This window comes from Halteromyces radiatus, assembly GCF_025201355.1.
Source record: "Halteromyces radiatus strain CBS 162.75 chromosome Unknown BX664scaffold_2, whole genome shotgun sequence".
NCBI lineage: Eukaryota > Fungi > Mucoromycota > Mucoromycetes > Mucorales > Cunninghamellaceae > Halteromyces > Halteromyces radiatus.
In genome coordinates this window covers 3094277-3108080 of record NW_026251688.1, presented here as the reverse complement: position 1 = coordinate 3108080, position 13804 = coordinate 3094277, and the positions used below count along the sequence as shown (strand labels likewise).

Genomic DNA, 13804 nt, shown 5'->3' with positions numbered 1-13804 from the left:
ATCATCATTATAATAATCTATTTTGGTGTTGTTTATACATGATAGTGTTTATTATGAAATGATATAGGTACATCCAATATGAATACATTCCAACAACTCCGAAAGAACATCTTCCATCTAAAGACATTAGTGATAACCGTCGAAACGTAAATTTCTATAGCCAAAGACCATTTGATTTATGATGATCACACTGAATATCAAAAATTCCCGTCAAGAATGTTCATGATGATTACAATATACTTGTTAGTTCTTTTATTTTATTTTATTTTTTTTTTATTTTATTTTTCTTTTCTTTTCAATTTTTCTTTTTTTTTTTTTAATCTGTATTTCAGATGCGAATCTTTCTCTCTTTACCAGTATATACTTTCGGAATAAGTTTATTTTTATTTTTCATAGCAATTGATGCACAAAAAGGTATATATCGTATATATATATATTTTACATTTCAACTTACTTTATTTATTCTATCAGGAAATAAGAATAGATTCAATTCATTTGCTCCTATTAGAAGTAATACCAGTGTCAGTTGGCTTATAGATGGTCAAGGTACTGTTATTATTACTTTTTTTTAATTCGAAAACAACTTAAAATTCAACTTTTTTTTTATATATAGATTATTTCGAAGCAGTGATCAATGGAATTTCATCAGCTCAATCATTTATGTATATTTCTTCCTGGTGGTTAACTCCAAAATTGGTAATAATAAATTCTAATAAAAATCTGATCATTAATCCTTTCTTTTTTTTTGATAGTATTTACGAAGGCCAGCAAATGAAGATAATAATCGACAATATCAATTAGATCTATTATTGAAGAAAAAAGCACGAGAAGGTGTGGATATCTTTGTGATTCTTTATAAAGATCTTCATGGAATGGGATCTGAATACACCTTTAAAATTTTGACCGCACTTAGTCCTCGGATTCATGGTAATTAAAAAAAAAAAATTAAATCCAATCTTGATTTTCTTTTTTTCTTTCCTCTTTCTTTCTCTTCTTTTCGATACAACCTATAATATCTTTCCTCTGATTCCTTTTTTTATTTATTTTTTTTTTATAATAGTCATCCGTTGTCCAGACGTACCTCTTTTATGGTCATATCATGAAGTAAATAAGTTATACTCAAATCATATATAGAAATGGTGCATATTCTTTCGCTAATCACTTTTTAAATATAACGATTCTAATTAAATAGAAATACTTGATTATTGATGGCAAACGTTCCTTTGTTGGCGGCTTCGACTTATCTTTTGCGTAAGACTAAAGAAAAAAAAATATACTACACACAATGTCATAATTGATAAATCAATCTTACCCTTTCCTTTTTTTTTTTTTTTTTTTTTTTTTTACTCCTTCTATCTATAGTCGGTATGATACTGTCGACCATGTTTTATCTGACTATCCATCAACAAACCGCCCTAGTGAAATGTTTCCAGGACAAGACTATAACAACCCTCGTGTTCGCGACTTTCAACGAGGTAATCTATATTAATACTAATAATTAAATATCATCAACTTTATCTAACACATTCAAACATTTATATATTTTCAGTTTCACATGCTGGAGAGACATTGGTCGACCGTACAGTGATTCCACGTATGCCTTGGCACGATATATCAATGTTTATGGTAAGATATATCTACATATATTTTACTATCTCAAAATATTTGACATACGTTATCGTCTTTATATTTTGGTTTCGTTGTATGACATAGGAAGGTGGTGTCACAATTGATCTCATTCATCAATTTGAAGTACGATGGAACTATTTACGAAATCTCAAGATGCTTAAAGGACTCAAACTTCCTGCTTTGCCTTTAGAAAGAATAGTGGCAGTCAATCATCTTTCCAACAATAGTAACAGCATAAACAACGATTTTGGGGGAACTAATCAAGTACAAGTAGTGAGAAGCGCAAGTAATTGGAACACAGATGTTAGTCATGAAAAATCGATCTATCAAGCCTATTTAGACCTTATTGCCGAAGCACAACATTATATTTACATTGAAAATCAATACTTTAGTAAGTCTTACCATAGTCATGACATTTATCTGACTCAATTTTTTTTTTTTTTTGTTTTCAATAGTCAGTAGTGTGGATCAAGATAATATGATATTGAACAAGGTTGGAAAGGCATTGGTGGAAAGAATCAAGTTGGCACATTTAAAAGGGGAAAATTTTAGAGTCATTGTAGTCTTACCACTTCTTCCTGGATTCCAGGGTGATTTGACTTCTTTTGAAAGCAGTGCAGTAAGGTATATATATTTTGGAATGATCTGATAGGATGACTTGTATTTGACAATTTTTTTTTCTTTAGATCCATCATGCATTTACAATATATTTCTATATCTCGAGGTGAAGATTCTATCAATAAAAGGCTCGAACAAGCTGGTATCAACCCTTCTGATTATATTGAATGGTACTCACTTCGAAATTATGACAAAATCATCCCACCATTGAAAAAATCTCGACTAGCACATTTATCATCCATGATATTCCGTCATCGCCATAGACACCAACTACAGCAAAACAGGGATATTGACTATTTCGTTTCAGAAATGATATATATACATAGCAAGGTTGTTATAGTCGATGATAAAAGAGCATTAATTGGATCAGGTAAAAGAAAAAAGCAAACATGGCGAAATAAATTGTTGCTGATCAATCGTTCTTTATTTATCTTATTAGCCAACGTGAATGACAGATCACTTCTTGGAGATCGTGATGCAGAAGTTGCTGTCATCGTTGAAGATACAGAATATGTACCATCTTTTATGAATGGAAAAAAGGTAATTAATAAAAAGAAAAAAAAAGAATTAAGATAGGTATCACTCATTTTTTTTTTTTTATTTTTATGATATGAACTTACAGTACGAAGCAGGAAAAAGTATTTTGGACCTCAGATTACGGATATGGAAAGAACATTTGGGTTTGTTAGAAGTAGAAGATTGGGAAGATTTATCATTACCAGGATTGGAACAAGATGATTCGGAAATGGCGGAACGACAGGTCATGGATCCTCTCTCAGACATCATGTATCAAATACTTTGGAGGAACAAGGCAAAGAGAAACACATTGATCTATCGTGACGTTTTCCATTGCGTACCTGATGATACCATTTTTACATACGATCAACACACAGCATTTGTACCTGACAGCAAAAGGATTCCTTATGGTCATGCACCAGGATTCAACAATACGCCAAGTGATAATAATGCAACAACTATTCAAGCAAAATTGGATAAGATTCGTGGTCATCTTGTACAATTTCCTTTGGATTACCTCAATCAATCAGATATTATCACAAGAAATGTTTGGGAAATGGTCACTCCTCTTGTTATCTTTACTTGATCATCTTTTATTTTTTATTTTTTATTTTTTTTTATTTGATTTAGAATATCGATTTCTAGCTTTAGTTTATCATTCATCATTTTAGCATTTTTATATTTATCTTTATCACTAACCCATCATCATCTTTGAATAAAGTTTACAAATTGAATCACTATATATTGAATCCCATTTTATATAGAAATCAGAATGTATTGCAAGTCCTTTTGAGTGTCATTAATAGGAATATAAAATAAACCAGTTTTTGTACTATAACTCAAAATGGTAACTTGAAATTTTTTTAAGGAAAACACAGCAGATCGATGCCCGGATATATAAATAGGCAAGGTAAAAATGAATTGGGAAAAAATCTGACAAGCGCTCTCATGTGCTTATAGATGACTTTACACTTTATTTTTTTTTTATTTCCTCTCAAAATTATACTCATATCATTAAAGTATTGACTATTTTTTTTTTTTTTTGTATTTTGTCTTTTCATCCTCATATTCTGGACCTCTTAGATGATCATTTGTTGTTATGGCATGTTTTACTTTGGTTGGTTGGTTTTATCATCTTAAAAAAAAAAAAAAAAAAGAGGGGAAAAAAAGTTCTGGGTTCGTATGTCCAAAGCCCGTCCACCGTGGGAAACTGTTTTCTATAGCTTAAAATGATACTTTTTTTTCTCCACAGACGCGAATTTTTTTTTCTTTTTTTTTTTTTTTTTTCTCATCAAAAACTTGACTTCATCAACAAACATATACAATGAACTTTACTAGACTTGCCTATAAGCTTCCTCAAGTAGCACGTGCTTCTACTTCCCTTTTGACTCGTCAAGCTCCTCTTCGGTAAACTAGAAATAGTAATAAAAAAAAGGGGGGAAGATGACTTTAAATTAAGACAACTTTTTTTATTATTAGTCATTATTCTATGAAGTATGCTGTTCCTACTGTTTGCGAATCTCCCTCTTCTCTTTATTCTTTTACTGAAGAAGAATTGATGTTCAAGGATACTGGTAAGAATGAACAGAAAAAAAACTCGATGTTCTGTACTCACGCTTTTTTTTTTTTGTTTGGTTTTAAATAGTTGGTCGTTTTGCTCGTGAAGTGGTTCAACCTCGTGTCCAAGCCATGGATGAAGCTGAAGTAATGGATAAAGATATCATTGACTCTATGTTTGAAAATGGGGTAAGCAAAGAATATGAGAGATAATACTAATAACAATCGGATCACACTGACACACACCCCTTTTTTTAAAAAATGATCTCTTACTAGTTGATGGGTCTTGAAACTGAAAGTGATTTTGGTGGTGCTGAATGTTCTTTCACTGCTGCTATTTTGGCTGTTGAAGGTAAACTAAAAGTTGTTGATGATAATGTTTGCATTTGTTCAAACTCATCCTTTTTTTTTTCTTTTTTAAATTCACAAATAGAACTTGCCAAGGTTGATCCTTCTATCAGTGCTTTGTGTGATATTCACGTAAGTTAGACAATGATCTTATTTGAACCCAATCTCATCTCTTTTATATATCCATACATATATAGAATACTTTGACCAATACTGTTATTCGGAAGTGGGCTAATAAAGATCTCAAGGAAAAGTACTTGACTCGTCTTGCAACTGATACTGTCGGTAGTTTCTGTATCTCTGAAGCAGGTGCTGGTAGTGATGCCTTTGCTCTTCAAACTCGTGCAGAAGATAAGGGTGATCATTATGTTATCAATGGTGGTAAGATGTGGATTTCCAATTCCGGTGAAGCTGACATCTTTGTCATCTTTGCTAATGTGTAAGTAGAAAAAGAGGAGATCGGAGATGTTACAATGTAAAAAACGATGTAGACTAATCATTTATGTTCCTTTTTTGGATACTTTCTTATAGCGATCCTTCCAAGGGTTACAAGGGTATCACTGCCTTTATTGTCGAAAAAGAATGGGGTGTTCAAATCGCCAAGAAAGAAAAGAAGGTAACTTTTTTTTCTTTTCTTTTCTTTTTTTTTTTGGAAAATATACTGTTGTACTAAGACGTGCCCTTTTTCTTGATAGTTGGGTATTCGTGCTTCTTCTACTTGTGTCTTGAACTTTGATGATATCAAGGTTCCCAAAGAAAATGTTCTCGGTACCATTGGTGATGGTTATAAATATGCTATCGACTCTTTGAATGAAGGTATAATATAAAGCTAGTATATGAAATATTTGGATGATCAACTCAATTCCTCTTTTTTTTTTAAAAAAATAAATAAATAAAACGCTTGACATTGTTTGATAGGTCGTATTGGTATTGCTGCTCAAATGATTGGTTGTGCTCAAGGTGCCTTTGACATTGCTGCTACTTATGCTCATGAACGTAAGCAATTTGGTAAGCCTATCGCAAGCTTCCAAGCTATGCAACACCAATTCGCTCAAGTCGCTGTGGAAATTGAAGCTGCTCGTTTGATGACCTACAATGCTGCTCGTCTCAAGGAAGAAGGTAAACCTTTCGTTATGGAAGCTGCCATGTGTAAGCTTAAGGCTACTCGTGTTGCTGAAATGGCTACAAGCTACGCTGTTGAATGGATGGGAGGCAATGGTTTTGTCCGTGAAACTGGTGTCGAAAAATTCTACAGAGATAGTAAGATTGGTTCTATCTATGAAGGTAAACAAAGAAAAGAAGAAAAAAAAGAGGGAGAGGAAGATAAGAATAAATTAGATCAAAGATACTCATTTTTTGATAATGATAGGTACCAACAATATGCAATTGGAAACCATCGCCAAGATTCTTTTGCCCAAGTACAAATAGATTCGTCGATAGGATGATGGATGTTTAGGATGATCGTGTAGATAGTATCACATTTTTTTTTAGTGTCGTTATTTTTTTGTCATTTGAAATAAAAATACATATGTAGAAACAGATGAAATGAATATTTTGAATTGTTATTTGATATTATTTTCCATCACATGGCTCTCTTTTCTTGTCACTTATATATATTTGATTTTATATTACTTCCAATAGATTTTCTTAGTGATTTCTATAATAGTTTATGGGAATCAATGATTTGTAATGATCAAGGTTATTTTATGAGTGAATGCTTTATTTCATAGATAATCAATGCAAGGATTACTTCTGCTTGAATCTTTTTTTTTTATTATTATTATTTCGGATATCAGCATATAATAAAGCACTAGAATATGATGATGATGATTATACCAATAGCGATGATTGTCTTACTAGTGAACAACAGTGTAAGATTAACAAGTATGATTGCAAGTTTTTTTAGCTATTAAAAAAATAAAAAAGAATAGACTAATAAAAAAAACGATGATAAAATAATATTCTTTATTTTTTATTAGTTACACTACCCAAGGACAATGATAGTAATACCAATAATAATCGTAATAATAAAAATATGTCTAAACTACATAATAAAAAGAGGATCTCTGTCTACTTTACTCACTATCACTTCTACATCATCGGTTGCCAATGCCTTTTCTAGAGCAGGTTTCAAATTTGCTGTCAAATATCCTCTTTCAGTATTTGAATGTTCACCTAATATAAAAAAGAGAGTAGATTCAATGAAATAGAATCAAAAGAGACATAAATAATTCAACAAATACAACTTACAAAGAATCACACTAGTATTGTTAGCCAGAGCTGCTAATACATCATGATGACCCATTTCCCCTGTAAGATACAAATCAGCCTGAGTAGGGCCCAAAACGGATGATCCTGATCCTGCACAAATAGCCACTGTTTTGATCAAATTGCTACTCATGTTACATGGATTTTGAGTAGCCACACGTACTATGATGAAGAAAGAAAGAAAGAAAAAAAAATAGTCAACAGAGAGAAAAAGATGGATTTTTCTTCACAACTTACAGTATTGTAATTTAGTCAATTTTTTCACATGTTCTACTACTTGAGATAGAGGAATAGCTTCATCATAGGTAAAATAACGACCAGTACCAGCATTGGGATGACCTACACCAGGAAGAGAAAAATTAGTTAATATATATTGTCTACCATTGTAAGTCATACCTTCAGGTGGATTATCAAATGGAGTGATAGGTTTGATAGATCCTTTTCCTAAACCGCTAGCTAACCAATCGTTCACTAGAATAATAATAATAGTAATCATAGCTTGATTTTAGTAAGATAATTCTTTCCTTTTTATTGCGGTTTTACTTGCCTCCATTTTCGCAATTATCACAAGCAGTATGAGGAGAATAGATACCAACTCCTTTAGCCACAGCTTTCATAACCATATCTTGTTTGGGATCAGAAGTCGTAAGTCTCTTCATAGATCTGAATATGGGTGGATGGTAAGCCACAATAGCACCTACCTAATATTACATTTAAGTATAACCAATACTTTTTTTTTGAATAGTTTTACTTACAGCAGGATCACTTAAAGCTTCTTCTAATACTTGAGGAGTCAAATCAATAGTTAAAAAAACACGATTAGTATTCTTGGCTGGATAAGGTGGTTCTATAACAAGCAAAATATATTTGTACATAGGAAAAAAAAAAAAAAAAAAAGAAAGGTTAGTCAAGATGTTCTACTTTAGGATAGTCAAATAGAAGAATATGTTTTCTTTTACCAACAAGAACACCCACATTATCCCAAGTCAAATCAGCAAGTTCAAGAGGCGCAATGGTGCGCATGGCACGCGTGACTTTAGAGAAGAGGGACATGAGGTATATGAAAAAAAAAGAGAGAGAAAAAGAAGGAAAAGGTGAGAAACTTAATGCTTTGAATTTCCCACTTTTTCTTTTTTGTCATTTGCAGATTTTTTCATTTTCCGCCTTCAACGGGTACGTTTTTATTTCTTTTTTGTTTCTTTTGTATTTTTTCTTTTTCCCTTCCTGTATCAATATTATGTATTTACCAACCGTTATATTCTTACTTGTACTTATAACAGAATCCATCTTATTCCTTGGTTATTCTTATGTCACATCAGCAGTAAGTAAATTTAATAGACATTCTTTTTTTTTCCTATACTTACTTTTTAAAATATTTACAAATATAGGCTCATGATTTGTATTTGAAACTCTCCAAGGATCCTCGTGTAGCAAAACAAGAAAAATTAAAACGCGATTTGTTAAAAATGAAGAACGAATTAGCTGCAACTAGTTCACAGGTAAGAAAGTAAGAGTTTTAGTGTTATGATGAACAAAATAAATAGATCGATATTAGAAAGACATCTCTAACAATATTTATATATTATTATAGGATGAATTTGCAAAATGGGCAAAGATGCGTCGAAGGTTAGATAAAGGAATGGCAGATTTGGAAAAACTAAGTAAGTTATTCAATAACTGTGTTAGCAAATGACTAATTGTTTTTTTTTTCATATATGATGTAGACTCTGATATCGCGTTTTCTAAGACTGGTTTTGAACTGAAATTAAAGTCAATTTTATGGTTTCTTATTCATGGTTCTCAAGTACTTATGGTTCTTTGGTTTAGAAAAACACCTGTATTCTATTTACCTCCTGGATGGTTTGGACCTGCTCAACGATTATTATGTTTACCTTTCTCACCGCTGGGTAAAAATTGAAAATGGAGAACAATATATTGAGCTCTCTTTTTTTTTTTTTTTTTTTAACGTATCATTTTTTTTTCTTTCTATCGTTATATAGGTTCGGTGAGCGTTGCTGTTTGGTTTGCTGCCTGTCGTCGTATGATCAAAGCTGTTGCTCTCACTGCCAATGATTTTATATTTACAAAACATTCTGAACCTACTATCTCTCCCTCTCCAACTCAATCTACTTCATAGTATACATAGTTTTTGTTCCTTTCTTCTTCTCTTTAACTTATTAAAAAAAAATAATAATAAAAAATGAGTCAGGCGGAACTCTAATGCCGCTTTGGTCATTCCGTTCCGTTTCTCCCGAAGAAATAAAAAATTACCTTTTCATATATTTTTTTTTCTTTCTTTCTTCCTTTCTTCTTTTTGTTCATTCTTTCCTTTTTTTTTTTTCTCTTTTTCTTTTCCTTTTTATACCAATTCTTTTCTTTATTATTTTTTTTTATCTATTATCCTTCTATTCTTTTGTATCTTCATATATCTGCTTTTGACATCTATTGTGTTTATACCAATCTTCAAATTATACTTCAAAAAGAAATGTCATTTCGTTTCAATTGGCCAAACTTTGACGATAAGTTTTATATCGAAGCGAAAGATCAACTGGAAATAGCATTGAACAAAGAACAAAAGTCAAAACATATTGCTGATCATATATTTGTAAAAGAATTGAACATGGGATCTATGGTATGTAGAAAAAGGATCTATCTTGGATATTTTTCCCCGATATGGTTGAAACTAACTTTTATATATATATATATATTTTAGCCACCAGAACTGGAAATATTGGAAATATGTGAACTTACCACTGATTATTTTCGCGGTATATTTAAACTTACGTATCACGGTGACTCTTTTATCGAATTACAAACAAAAGTTCAAGTATGTTACAAACTTAAAAATTCATTCCTTATTAATATATTCATTTATTATTATTATTATTATTATTATAGGCGAATCCTCTACATAAACCAATACAACAAGAAACATTTTATCCTTTATCAAGATATGGTCGATCAAGTATTGTTGCTGCTGATCAACCTTTAGTAATACCCATGCTATTACGTATCAGTGATGTTCAACTCAACGGTATCCTTGTGTTGGCTATGTCAAAGACAAAAGGTATTACTCTGGTCTTCAAAAATGATCCTTTACAAAGCTTATGTGTCAGCTCCACTTTTGATATTGTCTCCAGTATCAAATCCTTTTTACAACAACAAATTGAAACAAAATTACGCGTTTTTCTTCAAGATACGTTACCTCTTGTTGTCCATGACTATAGTCTCCGCCACATCAATGATGCACCAGCAACAAAAACACCGATACTATCCTCCAAATCTTCGTCTGTTTATACCTGTGGAACGATATCATCAACAAAGCAGCATCCATATTATCTTAGTGAAGAGAATATTATGCAACAGCCTATCTCTTACACCAACGAGGATAATACCGGCGACTTACTTACTGTACCGGGTCTCATCTCATCGACATCAGCATTATCAGCGACTAAATGCTATTCTGATACATCATCTGTTAGTCTTTCGTCATATTTCAGTGGTGATGATGACAGCTCCATACGTACACCTCTTTCCGCAACACTCGACCATAGTATATTCAATGATATCACTGATTTGTATGACTTTGACAGTGGCAACTCCTTTTATTCGACACAACATCATTTTCCAAACATCAACAAAACAGACAGCGATATACCTGTAAACTTTTCTGCAAGTGATAATCAGATAGGAAGGAATGATCAAAATAATCAGCAAGACGATAACCTTCATCCCTCTTATGCTAACAACTGGCGTAATCATAGTAGTTCAAGAGCAACATTATACCCAACATCAACGCAATCGATCTCTCCAACTATCTTTTTTAGTCAACCAATCACAATACAACCAAATCAACCACATAATTTATTACAGAAGATGACAGATTTATCGATATCATCACATTCATTATCAGTGGTTTGCAAGAACAGTCATTTCAACAACACCATCGTGGAATGTTTAGTACACAAGACTAGCATCATCAACAACAGCAACAACAATAAAGGCTTTCCTTCTCGGTATTCAAGACACAGAATCAAAATTCCAAAAAGAAGAATCATCCGTTGGAATGCTTGATTTTACATTTAGATTAGCTAGTTTTCTTATTTTGACTTATTTTGATATTTATTCAATTTATTCCTTACTCCATCATTATCTTTTTTTTTTTTTTTGTAATATAGATTCCCCTCTCTCTCTCTCTTCAGTTGTATATCAAAAGAAATAATAATAAAAAAAGTTTTTTCCTCTACAATCTTTTCTCCTTTGATTATTCAACCATGTATATAGTAGATAGTATTTTAAACCCGAATTTTTTTTTATTCAGTAAAGGTACACGAATATAGGCAATCCAAACAGTAAGCTAAACTAACACAAAATATATATATCCATCATGGATAAGAGTCTTGGTATCAGAAAGTGCTTCATTGTCCGAATCCCATTGATATTTTGAAGTTTTGTTGATCCTGCCTATTTTGTCCATTGTGAGCCTTGTACATCCCATTCTGTCCATCAACAAATTAAAAAAATCAAATTTGTTTCCATACCTTCATATCAATCACTTTTTTTTTCTCTTTTCTTACCTGTGATATTAATATATTAGCTCGTGTTCCAATCATCTGTAGTGCCCACCTATTCTAAACTGAAAATAAAACAAGTATTAATCATCAAACATTATCTTTGTATTTTCTTTAGCTTATCCGTCATGATTTTGTTTTTTTTTTCTCTCTCTCTCCCTCTTTCTTTCTCTTTCTTTTACCATTATCACTCCACTGAAGCAACTTGTTGTTCTTGCCAAAAAGCATAGCTAAAAAATAAAGTCTTTCAACATAAAGAAAACGAGTGCGGTACATTCACATACATGCATATAGAAGAATAGTCCAGGTTGGTTTCACTATGAAGTGTGTAGAAGGTAAGAACACTAATACCAGCATCGTGTAGATTGTATTTTGAAAAAGAAAAAAAAAAAGGAACAAAAAAAAAAAAAAAAAAAAAAAAAAAAAAAAAAAAAAAAAAGAGGGCGAAATATAAAAAAAAAAAAAAATGAACCAATCGGAAGTGCCCCTGTGTTCTATGTGTTTGAGAAGGCGAAATGATTTGATTCATGCAAGGGATATATTTGTAATATTTCATCTGAATGAAACGATTTATCATAATACATAGGAATATAAAATATATACAGTCATAGAAATAAATAATCTAGATGGAAGGGGAGTTCTGTATGTATAAAATAATTAGATAGATTAAAAAAGATAGTACAGAGTCAACCAGTAATATTCCCCCTCTCCCAATATGTAATAGGAACTAAAAGAAAGGACCATATGGTTGATCATCATGCATGGATTCATCGATCGATAAAAAGCCTGATTCTTGGATATAGTAAAAAGAGAGAGAAAGAAATTCATTTGACAAGGAAACATACTTCTTGAATAGCTTCACTTGGGATGCTTATGGTAGATGTAGGTTGACTCTTCAGTGAAGTTAACAATGTGATGGTAGTGGTATTATGTTTATGTCTGTATTTACGAGCCTGTAAATGGATGATACCTAAAAAAAAGAAAAAATTAGCTTATCTTCCAAAAAAAAAAAAAAAAAAAAAAAAAAAAAAAAGGATTACCATAAAACCAATAAAGATGTAATGGCAAAATGGCCAAAGCAATGCACCATAGAGATCTAACATGATGATGATGTTTGAGCAAACGAATCATGACGGTATGAAGAACTAAACGGAGACAAAAGAAAGTGAAGGCAAACAAACGATCAGATCGCCAAGGTGGATGAATAGAGCCAAGAGCCAAGATCAAGGTGGGTACTTCAAGTACAGATGCAGCGACAAAGAAAGAAGGAATACGACATTTCAAGAACCAAGTCAATAGAACAAGATAAACACTATGATGCAAGTAACCAGTCACCCAATTGATCCTTTGTCGATAATAACGTCTTCCCAAACCAAGATCCATGGCAAGATAAACCTGGAAGAAACAAACCAAGGCGATATCCTGTTGAGTGTTTAAAGTAAGCCAATGCATATCATATCCACTTTGCCAAAAATGATAAAGATTGGGTAATGAACAAAAAGAACAAATCAAACTGCTTGTAAAGGTCAACACCCAACTTAATTGCTTTTCAGTGGTAACGATATGTTGTTTGGATACAAAGAAACATGATCCAAGGAAAATCATACTGATGCCATAGTAGTATACAAGCATGATTATCCGGTCGTTTGTAAATATTATGTAAAAAAAAAAAAAAAAAAAAAAAAAAAAAAAAAAAGAAAAAAGAAAAAGAAAAAGAAAAAAATATGCATCATCATTGAATTTTATGGTTTAAAACGATTATCCTGATCGTAAAAAAAAAAAAAAGCAGATCAGGGGAATAAAGTTCAAGCAACTAACAAAGGAGTTTCTAGATCACTCACCTCGGGAACCTCTTTTGATTGGATACTTGCATGAATCGACGGTAGACGGGATTACTTCAACGTGCACATATCATCTGGTAATCTCAATTAATCAATAAGAATCACATTTGCTGTCTCATGTCTTTATCACTTTGATGATCTTCTTTTACTAGATACTTTTTTTGCTAAATTGAACTTCTTTAACTTTGTAATGATACTGTATAATAAAGGGTGGGTAGTTCCAATAAAAAAAAACCATGGCTGGGGTTGAATGTCATAGTCAATAGTCACTGAAAATTTTTCTTGGACTGTCTAAACTAATCATAATAAAAGGTTCAAAAAAAAAAAAGAGTTTTTTTTTTCTATTTCTTTTCTTTTCTTTTATTTTTTTATTTGAAACTTTCAAGAGAACATGAACAGGTAAAGTCATCCTTATATATCTTTAATATGTGTTTATGTGTAATGAGTGTCAATGAT

General features: G+C 31.7%; 6 protein-coding genes across 6 annotated transcripts; 4 read left to right on the top strand and 2 right to left on the bottom strand.

Moving 5' to 3' along the window:
* Positions 1-181: 181 nt before the first annotated feature.
* On the top strand, positions 182-3349 carry BX664DRAFT_356568 (uncharacterized protein; the record flags this gene model as incomplete). The annotated part of the gene is made up of 14 exons (XM_051547897.1): positions 182-218; positions 397-414; positions 472-546; positions 614-696; positions 753-927; positions 1061-1104; positions 1193-1251; positions 1363-1475; positions 1550-1626; positions 1714-2020; positions 2085-2253; positions 2316-2617; positions 2687-2787; positions 2870-3349. The coding sequence occupies 14 exons, from the start codon at positions 182-184 to the stop codon at positions 3347-3349; spliced, it is 2040 nt and encodes a 679-aa protein (XP_051403545.1).
* A 692-nt stretch (positions 3350-4041) lies between these two features.
* On the top strand, positions 4042-6209 carry BX664DRAFT_326093 (acyl-CoA dehydrogenase/oxidase). The gene is made up of 10 exons (XM_051544152.1): positions 4042-4170; positions 4243-4337; positions 4409-4509; positions 4597-4672; positions 4754-4800; positions 4866-5107; positions 5200-5284; positions 5364-5484; positions 5587-5952; positions 6038-6209. The coding sequence occupies exons 1-10, from the start codon at positions 4088-4090 to the stop codon at positions 6094-6096; spliced, it is 1275 nt and encodes a 424-aa protein (XP_051403544.1). The 5' UTR covers positions 4042-4087; the 3' UTR covers positions 6097-6209.
* Positions 6210-6612: 403 nt separating this feature from the next.
* On the bottom strand, positions 6613-8044 carry BX664DRAFT_326087 (GTP cyclohydrolase 1 type 2/Nif3). Its single transcript, XM_051544151.1, has 7 exons — positions 7896-8044; positions 7692-7783; positions 7484-7637; positions 7333-7407; positions 7174-7275; positions 6919-7098; positions 6613-6843 (listed from the first exon to the last, which is right to left on the bottom strand). Exons 1-7 carry the CDS (start codon positions 7987-7989, stop codon positions 6713-6715), a joined length of 828 nt encoding a protein of 275 aa, XP_051403543.1. The 5' UTR covers positions 7990-8044; the 3' UTR covers positions 6613-6712.
* A 68-nt stretch (positions 8045-8112) lies between these two features.
* On the top strand, positions 8113-9222 carry BX664DRAFT_326085 (WRB/Get1 family). The gene is made up of 5 exons (XM_051544150.1): positions 8113-8257; positions 8325-8435; positions 8528-8597; positions 8661-8843; positions 8937-9222. The coding sequence occupies exons 1-5, from the start codon at positions 8174-8176 to the stop codon at positions 9071-9073; spliced, it is 585 nt and encodes a 194-aa protein (XP_051403542.1). The 5' UTR covers positions 8113-8173; the 3' UTR covers positions 9074-9222.
* Positions 9223-9421: 199 nt separating this feature from the next.
* BX664DRAFT_246802 (uncharacterized protein) lies at positions 9422-10164 on the top strand (the record flags this gene model as incomplete). The annotated part of the gene is made up of 3 exons (XM_051540257.1): positions 9422-9568; positions 9650-9763; positions 9835-10164. Coding segments are annotated over 3 exons (591 nt in total), but the record flags the coding sequence as incomplete, so codon positions are not given.
* A 1831-nt stretch (positions 10165-11995) lies between these two features.
* Positions 11996-13168, bottom strand: BX664DRAFT_275960 (uncharacterized protein). The gene is made up of 2 exons (XM_051541308.1): positions 12548-13168; positions 11996-12477 (listed from the first exon to the last, which is right to left on the bottom strand). Exons 1-2 carry the CDS (start codon positions 13137-13139, stop codon positions 12332-12334), a joined length of 738 nt encoding a protein of 245 aa, XP_051403540.1. The 5' UTR covers positions 13140-13168; the 3' UTR covers positions 11996-12331.
* Positions 13169-13804: the final 636 nt, after the last annotated feature.

Coding starts and splice junctions, on each gene's coding strand:
- BX664DRAFT_326093 (XM_051544152.1), top strand. CDS start 4,088: ATGAACTTTACTAGACTTGCCTATAAGCTTCCTCAAGTAGCACGTGCT. Junction 4,338..4,408: donor ATTGATGTTCAAGGATACTG/GTAAGAATGAAC, acceptor GGTTTTAAATAG/TTGGTCGTTTTGCTCGTGAA. Junction 5,953..6,037: donor GATTGGTTCTATCTATGAAG/GTAAACAAAGAA, acceptor TGATAATGATAG/GTACCAACAATATGCAATTG.
- BX664DRAFT_326087 (XM_051544151.1), bottom strand. CDS start 7,989: ATGTCCCTCTTCTCTAAAGTCACGCGTGCCATGCGCACCATTGCGCCT. Junction 7,638..7,691: donor AAGCTTTAAGTGATCCTGCT/GTAAGTAAAACT, acceptor ATGTAATATTAG/GTAGGTGCTATTGTGGCTTA. Junction 7,276..7,332: donor ATTTGATAATCCACCTGAAG/GTATGACTTACA, acceptor TTCCTGGTGTAG/GTCATCCCAATGCTGGTACT.
- BX664DRAFT_326085 (XM_051544150.1), top strand. CDS start 8,174: ATGTATTTACCAACCGTTATATTCTTACTTGTACTTATAACAGAATCC. Junction 8,258..8,324: donor ATTCTTATGTCACATCAGCA/GTAAGTAAATTT, acceptor TTACAAATATAG/GCTCATGATTTGTATTTGAA. Junction 8,844..8,936: donor TTTACCTTTCTCACCGCTGG/GTAAAAATTGAA, acceptor ATCGTTATATAG/GTTCGGTGAGCGTTGCTGTT.
- BX664DRAFT_275960 (XM_051541308.1), bottom strand. CDS start 13,139: ATGCTTGTATACTACTATGGCATCAGTATGATTTTCCTTGGATCATGT. Junction 12,478..12,547: donor ACATCTTTATTGGTTTTATG/GTAATCCTTTTT, acceptor TCTTTTTTTTAG/GTATCATCCATTTACAGGCT.